General features: G+C 35.7%; 1 protein-coding gene across 3 annotated transcripts in view; it reads right to left on the reverse strand.

Moving 5' to 3' along the window:
* MGAT4A (alpha-1,3-mannosyl-glycoprotein 4-beta-N-acetylglucosaminyltransferase A) overlaps positions 1–9,298 on the reverse strand; it is a 130,200-nt gene that overhangs the window by 67,977 nt on the left and 52,925 nt on the right. For all 3 annotated transcript variants that reach the window (XM_069072969.1, XM_069072971.1, XM_069072970.1), the window contains exon 4: positions 374–514. In XM_069072969.1, coding sequence (XP_068929070.1) covers positions 374–514 — 141 coding nt within the window. The remainder of the gene's footprint in view (positions 1–373; positions 515–9,298) is intronic.

A 9,298-nucleotide genomic window follows, 5' to 3' on the forward strand; every position in this document is an offset into this window, starting at 1 on the left:
AACAGAAGAGTAATTCTCATGAAATGACCCTAAAGAACTATAAAGCACTGGAACAGGCTTGCAAGTGTGGCTATGGAATCTTAATCCCCACAACTGAAAAATCATCTTTTTTTTAAATACCTGTTTTGAATACTTCCCTATCATCCAAATCCTACAGCTAAGGGAGTCCGAAGGGCCCTAATTCCTTTCATCTTCATTAAGGTTTTTTACCTTACCTAGATCTTGAAAATCAGCAGCTGATTTCAAGACAGACTTTCATAAATAAAGTGAAAGCTTTAACTTTGAAAAGTCAGATAAAATCACAGCATATCTGAAAGGCCAAACTAAGGTCCATTAAAAGCATTTTTAACAATTTCACAAAAATAAAGCATACCTCTCGCTCTTCCAAAACCAATCTGCACAGCAGGTTGGAGGCTTCCTTCATTGTCCAATAAATGAGGCAAGTGGTAATAAATATTTGGCACTTGAAGAGATTTTCTGTTCATTAAGTCTTTTAAAAGTTTTAGGGTATTATCTGAAAAACAGAGATCACTCTCAATCACATAATCACGTTTTAAAGTTAATAGTTTTGTGAATGAGTAACAGTAAAAACTTAAGTAAAACCCAGTATTAGAAATATAAGGCTTATAAACTTTTTATTCCTAAATTCACACCAACTGGAAACCCAAAAAGAACCCCAAAGTTTCTTTTTGACCGTTCTAAATGAAGCAATATAGGCAAACAGAGAGAAAGAATAGAATTTGAACACTTACCACTGACTATTTAAATACTCATATGGATCTGGGATCCTATCAGTTTGGAGCCCACTGATTTTAATGTTCGTTCTAACAATGCAAACAGCAATTTATCCACTTTTTCCGCATGACTTTTTATCAGTCTTCCATAAGTTCAAAACAGAGTATCCTCCAACATGCTAGAGTCCTTCCTCAGTTTTTTCTGTATTCACAAAGTTACCAGCAGAACAACTGGCTTGTACACATTATCCCTGGGCCTTGCTTTTTGAGCAGCCTATCACCTTTTTCTATCATATGCATCCTTCATATTTTTCAGGCTTATTCTTTTAAGTTCTTCATTAATCACGTGTTGAAATCTACTCATACCCATCATTAACCATCTCCATTGCTTCCTAAGCAATATTAATTTTTAATTCATTTTAGACTGTAGGATTCCAAATCTTGAAACCACACAAAGACAGTGGTATAATATGGGTATTAAAAAAGTTGGGTCTTTGTTTCAGGAGAAATTTAGGATCAATCAAGTAGCTACACAATTTCCTTAAGGCAATCCAGCCCGTTTTCCTCCTCCTCCTCCTCCTGTTTAATTCTGGGCCTAACTCATCCATTACACTCTCTGCTATAGATATACATACTAATGAATAAGCTTTATAGGCTGTCCATCTAAATTGCATGTCATAATTTGAAATGTTAACATTCTTTTTCCACTTGATCTTTCCCTATGTGGATGATCAGGCCAAACTTCTTCGTTCTTACAGATGTCTTTCAGAATGTTAAGAAGCTTTGTGAAATCGGCATGTTGTCATGTGCAAACAGGAGCATCTGGAGGACATTCCATTTTTTTAGCCAGTTGTCAATAGGAGGACATCCTCTTGTTGGCTGACATGAAAAGAAATGCTATAAATATTTTCATGCATATAGAACCTTTTTCTCTTTCTTTGGCTTCTTTTAGGTACAAATCTAGTAGTGTAAACCATTACTGCCAAGAGTATGTATAGGACTTGGGCCATCATTCCAAATTGCTTTCCACAAAGGATGGACTAATTTACAAATCCATCAACAATGCACTCAGATATTTGTTTTCTTACACCTCCTTAAACATCTACCATTTTATGATTCTATCATCTTTGCCAGTCTAACAAGAATAAGGTAGATCCTTAAAAGCTGCTTTTCTCTATTAGTGATTTAGAGCATTTTTATATGATTGAAGAGAGTTTGGATTTCTCCTTTTGGAAACTATGCATATCCTTTGATCATTTATCAAGTGAGGAGTAGTTTTCTGTCTTGTAAATTTGATTCAGTTACATAATTTACATATGTGTATATACAAACACACATATACGCAGATATATATTTAATAAGATACTTTTATCAGAGAAACTTGCTGCAAAGATTCTCCCCCCAGTAACCTGATTTTTTCGAATTTTTGCATCACTGCATGTACAAAAGCTTTTTAATTTAAATATTTAAAATAATTATATTTCATGATCTCTTATGTTTCATGAACTCTTCCACTATCCACAGATCTTAGAAGTAATTTCCTCCTTGCTCTTCTAATTCATCTATAATATATCCTTTTATATCTCAGTCATGTATAAATTTAAAATTTATCTTCGTATATGGGTATGAGGTGTGGGTCTAAACCTAATTTATTCCAGATAGTTATACAGTCTTATCAAGGGTTTCTGTCAAATAGTAAGCCTTTACCTCTAGTAATCAGGGTCTTTGGACTAATCAAACACTGTGCTGCTGAGTATGTTTGCTCCTATATAGGGGGTACCTAATCTGTTCCACTGATCAACTGATCTTTTTTAAACCATCACGAAATCATGTCAATGACCTAATCATTTTAATAATTATTGCTTTGTAGTAGAGTTTGAGATCTGGTACTCACAGAATGCCTCTCTTCTCACTTTTCTCCATCATTGCATTTGAGTTTCTTGACTTTTTGTTCCTCTAGATCAGTGGCATCAAACCCAAATAGAAAGGGACACGTGGGGTTGCATAATGACTCAGAAAACCACCAAGTAACCTTATCTATGTTGTACTGTATTTTTATTTTGCTAAAGATTTCTCAGTCACATTTTAATGTAGTTCTTCTCAGGCCCGTAGCAGTTTAACGCTCCTTCTCTATGAGAATTTTATAATTTTCCAGGTTTACAAAACGTTGTTTTGGAAGTTTTACTGAGGTAGTAAGTGTCATATTGGTTCAGTATACCTATAAGCAATTAATTTTTCTTCATTTAGGTCTGTATTTCTCCAAAGAGGGCTCTGTTCTATTCTACTTAGAGATATTTCTACTTCCTTTACAAGCACATCTGACAGTATCACAGTAGAGTCCGTAAGTGTGCTGATTCTACTGTCTCTGCTGGTGAAAAAATGTTATAAAAATCTTTCCAAATCTTTTCTATTTTACTTCTGTTTGTTGTCTTTCATTTTCATCTGTGCATGCCTTTACAATTGCTTTGCTTAATTTGGTCTCTTGCTGAGAGTTTTTATGAACTGGTTTTAACTCAACTAACTGCTTTGGGGCAATGTTATTCATAATCTTCCACTGTTCTTCTTTGTAAGATTTTTAAAACCAGTTTATATTCTAAACAAGTGCTGTCTTTCATCACTGTCTTCCTTTGCCTGATCCGGCAGTCAAGAGTTTTTGCTGACGATAACACTTTTTTTAGGCTCCTTTGGTTTCCTTTTTAGTAGCAAGTGATTAAACTTCTATATTAGTCATTTCTACTATTCACCATCTATTTTTCACCTTCAAATAATTTGCTAAAACAGATCAAGACTGAATTGTTTCAACTGCATACCCTTTTTCTCAGTCTTCTTCTGGCTTTATACTAACTGTAATATTTTATAATAAGTTGGCATGCTGAATGTATAGCAACAGCTGATTCAGGAATAACACCCACATCACATCAATAATGCAAATTTCTTCTTCTCCAATAAAACATACAATTATCATTTTTATGATACTGTTTGTTGCTCACAATGGCTAGCAATACCTCTGAATAAACCATTATGATGGATGACTCGTCATGTGTATTATGCAGTCCATAAAAATGCTGAACATCCTTAGCTACTTAAAATGCAATGTCACATAATTTTTAGATAATTTCTCATCTCATTTCATTCCAAAAGTCCCAATACAGACTGTGGAGAATACTTTCTTTAAACTAAGAGGTTCAATCCACAAGATTTTAAGCAAGAAACACAACCAGGCAAATTTGGATTATGATTTTCCATTATTTTCAGTTATCATTAAAACACAACAAGAAAACTTTTAATATGATGGTAAGAATTCAATAGTAAAAATAAAAAATCTTAATTTTCTGAAATTTGATACTAACTTTCCAAAAATAAAAACCATAAGAAGTATGAATGTTTAAAATAAGGTAATACATTGGTAAAAAGGCCCACAATATAACGATGGCTGGCATAACCTATTTTCCCAATAGCTAAATAAACAAAAGGATTATCCTGAAACATAAAATGGGGGGGGGGAGGGAATGATTCTTGGATATAACAAGACAAATGTAACAATAATTTATATCAGTTCAGCAAAATACAGACCATAAGGATTAGAACTGACAGACAAAAGGTCTCAATGGGTTACTTTGCTACCATTATTCAGAATAAGAACATACAGTGCTATCCTTACTTTCTGTTCTTTGGCTTTTCAATCACATTTATAAGTACCACCATCATAAGCTATATGATACCTCCAAATATGAATATGATTTTATATACATGTGTATTATTCTTGGGATGGATAATTATTCCTAAATACAAAACATTCCATTAGGTTGACAATGGAGTCACTGTTTTCTGGTATAGGAAATGGAAAGTGGTAACAAACATTAACTCCAGTCCAATACCACTACCAATACTTCGTCATACCCTTTTTTGTGGTAGAGAAGGCTCTCAAGCAAATAGAAAGTGCACGAAGGACATTTTTTTATGAGTTAATATTGTATTTCCCCCAATTACAAATGCAAAAACAATCTTTAACATTCAGTTTTTTTTAACCTGGAAAGACTTGCATGAACTGATGCTGAGTGAAGTGAGCAGGACCAGAAAAACACTGTACACAGTAACAGCAACATTTGTGTGATGACTAGCTTTGATAGATTTAGGTCTTCTCAGCAATGCAATTATTGAAGGTAATTCCAAAAGACTCACGCTGGAAAATACTATCCACATCCAGAGAAGGAACTATGGAATCTGAATGAAGATTGAAGCATACTATTTTTCCTTGTTTTGTTTTGTTGGGTTTTTGGGGGGAAGAAGGTTCTTTTCTCATGGTTTTTCCCTTTGGTTCTTCTAATTCTTCTTTACAACAAGACTAATGTGGAAATATATTTAATATGATTGTACATGTATGGCCTTACATCAGATTGCATGCCATGTTGGGGGGGAGGAAGGGGAGAGAGAAAATTTTAATCTCAAAATATTATAAAAACAAAATTTTAAAATTAAAAATAAATAAATATTTTTTAAAAATTGGTGGGGCTTTTTTGAGTTCCAAATTCTCTCTCTGAGCAGTCATGCAAAACATATTTCCATGTTACTTGTGCTGTAAAAGAAAACACAAACAAAAAAAAAATACCAAGAAATATAAAGAAAGCAAAGAATAAATGTGCTTTGATCTACATTCAGACACCATCAGTTCTTTCTCTGAATATAGAAAGTATTTTTCATAAGTCCCTCAGAATTATCTTGGATCACTCTATTGCTGAGAACAGCAAAATTCTTCACAGTCTATCATCATACAATATTGCTTCTCCTATGTACTGTGTACAATGTTCTCCTGGTTTTTCTCATTTCACTTCGAATCAATTCATCTAAGTCTTTCCAGGTTTTTTCTGAAAACATCCTGCTCATCATTTCTTGTACAATAGTATTCAATCAATCACATACTACAGCTTGTTCAGCCATTCCCCAACTGATGGGCATCCCCTTAATTTCCAATTCTCTACTACTATTAAAAGAGCTGCTATATTTTGTACATTTAAATCTTTTTCCTTTTTTTTCAATATCTTTTTGGGATACTAACCTAGTGGTGATATTACTTGGTCATGAGTGTAGTCCTTTGGTCATAGTTCTGAATTGTTCTACAAAATTCTGAATCTGTACCCAACTTCACCAACAGTGAATTAGTGTCTCAATTTTGCCACATCTCCTTCATTTGTAATTTTCCTTTTCTGTCATATTAGCCAATTTGACAGGTGTGGGGTAGTAGGTCAGAGTTGTTTAACTGCATGTTTTTGATCAGCAGTGATTTAGAGCATTCTTTATGTGATTAGATAGCTTTGATTACTTTGTCTGAAAACTGTTGATAGCCTTTGACCATTTTATCAACTGAGGAATGGCTCTTATTTTTATAAATTTGACTCAGTTTTCCTATATATTTGAGAAATGACGTCTTTATCAGATAAACTCACTATGAAATTTTTTCACAGTTATGATTACTGCGTATTTCCCTTGATCTTATTTTTTCCCCTTGCTTATCCTACTCTCTCTTTTTACCCTGTCCATCCTCAAAAGTGTTTTGCTTCTGTCTTTTACCTACTCGAATCTGCCCTACCTTTTATCACCCCCCCCCACTTCCCTTATCCTTTTCCCCTCCTACTTTCCCGTAGGGTAAGATAGATTTCTCTATCCAACTGAGCCTCTTTGAGTCAATTCTGATGAGAGTAAGGTTCACTCCCACCCCATCCTAATCTTCTCCTCCACTATAAAAGCTCTTTTGTGCCTCTTTCATGTCAACATTTTACCCTATTCTACCTTTCCCTTTCCCCTTTTTCCCCTTCTCCTAGTGCATTCTTCTTTCTCTCCCCTTAATTTTATTTTTTTAAGATAATCATCCCATTATAGTCAACTCACACTTGCGCCCTCTATGCACACGCCTAACGGCCCTAGTAACAGGAAAGTTTTTGGGAGTTACAAGCATCATCTTCCTAAGTAGGAACTGCCTGAGCTTATTGAAATCTTCAGGATTTCTCTTTCTTGTTTACCTTTTTATGTTTCTCTTGAATTTCCCATTTGAAAGTTAAAATTCCTCTTCAGCTCTTGTCTTTTTGTCAAGAATGCTTGAAAATCTTTTATTCCACTGAATAGCCATTTCCCCCGAAGGATTATACTCAGTTTTGCTAGGCAGATGATTCTTCGTTGTTGTCCCAACTCCTCTGCCTTCCAGAATATCATATTCCAAGCCCTCCAAACGGTTAATGTAGCAACTGCTAAATCTTGTGTCACGACTCTCTGACTGTGGTTCCACAATATCTGAATTATTGCTTTCTGGCTGCTTGCAATATGTTCTACTTGGCCTGGGAGCTCTGGAATTTGGCGATCATATTCCTAGGAGTTTTCTTTTGGGGATCTCTTTAAGGAGGTAACTGGTGGATTCTTTCCATTTCTATTTTACCCTCTGGCTCTAGAAAATCAGGGCAGTTTTTCTTGATAATTTCTTGAAAGATGATGTCTAAGCTCTTTTTTGATCATGGTTTTCAGGTTATCCAATCATTTTTAAATTCTCTCCTGGATCTGTTTTCTAGGTCAGCTGTTTTTCCCATGAGATATTTCACTTTGTCTTCTATTTTTTCATTTTTTAAATTTTGTTTTATTGTTTACTGATGATTCATAAAGTCACTAGCTTTCACTTGCTCAATTCTACTTTTCAAGGAGTTCTCTTCTTCACTGAATTTTGTGCCTTTGGCCAATTCTGCTTTTGAAGAATTTCTTGGGGTGGCTAGGTGGCAGAGTGAATAGACTCAGGAGGACCTGAGTTCAAATCCGGCCTCAGACACTTAACACTTACTAGCCATGTGACCTTGGGCAAATCACAACCCCAAGTGCCCTGCCCTCCCCCCTCCAGAAAGCAAAAAAAAAAAAAAAGGAATTTCTTCTCTTCAGTGAATTTTTGGCCAATTCTGCTTTTTAAGGCATCCTTCTCCTCACTGGATTTTTGTACCTCTTTTTTTTTTTTTTGCTTAGTCTGTTTTTTTAGGTGTTATTTTCTTCACTACTGTTTTGCACCTCCTTTACCAAGCTGTTGACTCGTTTTTAATTATTTTCTTGCATCACTCTCATTTTTCTTTTCAATTTTTCCTCTGCCCCTCTTACTTGATTTTTAAAATCCTTTTTGAGCTCTTCTATGGCCTGAGACAAATTCATCTTTTTCTTTGAGATTTTGCATGCAGTAGTTTTGATTTTGTTGCCTTCTGAGTGTGTATTTTGATCTTTACCACAGTAACTTTCTATACTCAGAATTTTTTTTCTGTTGCTTGCTCATTTTCCCAGCTTAGTTCTTGACTTTTAACTGTTGCTAAGTGGGGCTCCGCTTGTTGGGGTGGAGGGCATACTTTACCAAGCTTCAGGGTTTCTGTGCAGTTGTTTTTGGAGCTAATTCTGGGGGTCTGTAAGCTTTCAGTTCTTCTTAGGTGGTATGAACTAAGGAGAGGTGTATTTACTACTCTCCTGGCCAGTGCTCTGGTCTGTACAGAGTGACCACAAGCACTCTTTTTCACCCTGTTACTGTGACCAGGTTCCCGCTGCTCTGCAGCAGCCAGCTCCATATGCTAGGACTCCTCTTTGCCCTGAGACTGTCACCCAGGACAGCAACCTGGATTTGAGTGTGTGCAAGGCAAAAGAGCCTGCCCCCAGAGCTAACAAAGGAACCCCTGTAATCTCCTTCAGACCAGTTGTCTGACTCCCTTACCATCTATGGGCTAAAAGCTAAAGAATTACCCACAGTCACTGCTGATTCAGTCGCTCCCAAGGTCCACTACTGATTTGCTGGTGCTGGGTCTGTGCTGGCATGGCCTGCACTGAACTGCCCTCCTCTCTCATTCTGGTGCAAAAGATCTTTCCTCCTAAGGAGGAAAGAACCTCCTAAGTTGTCTTGGTCTGGGAAATTGTTTCATCTTTTTGTGGGTTCTGCAACTTCAGAATTTGTTTTGAGGCAACATTTTAAAGGTATGTGAAGGGAATTTGGGAGACTCAGGTAAGTCCCTGCCTTTTCTCTGCCATCGTAGTTCTGCCTCCCAAGAATGACTGCTTTTGGGTTTTTTTTTGTTTGTTTAAAAAGTATTGTGCAGACTGTAGCTCAAAAGAAGAATCCTATCAATCTGCAAACTAATGTTTCCCAGGGTTACAGAATCACTTAGAGTCCCTCAAACAAAATGTTAAAATGCAAATATAAAATTGCCTTTGACTAAAACTAAACAGAACAAAACAATGCATCAAAAACTGGTATTTGTTACAGAGGGTTGTTTTTATTATTTTTCAAATGCTTTATTAACTTCTGATTTACATCATTCATTTCTGCGAGATTTTGAGTTACAAATTTTCTCCCCGTTTTTCCCCTACCCACCGCCCCAAAATAGCAGTCCCACAGGATATCCCCTCCTCCAGTCTGCTCTCTCCCATATTTTCTCCCATATCCCTTTCTACTTTTCCAGTGGATCTCTATGCCCCAGTGCCTGTATATCTTAATTCCCAATTACATGTAAAATAGCACTAATAATAGTGTGTGTATATATATATATATATATATATATTCA

This window comes from Petaurus breviceps, unplaced genomic scaffold (assembly GCF_028583685.1).
Source record: "Petaurus breviceps papuanus isolate PSGF00001 unplaced genomic scaffold, PetGlider_PUasm1.0 90849, whole genome shotgun sequence".
NCBI classification, from domain to species: Eukaryota; Metazoa; Chordata; class Mammalia; order Diprotodontia; family Petauridae; genus Petaurus; species Petaurus breviceps.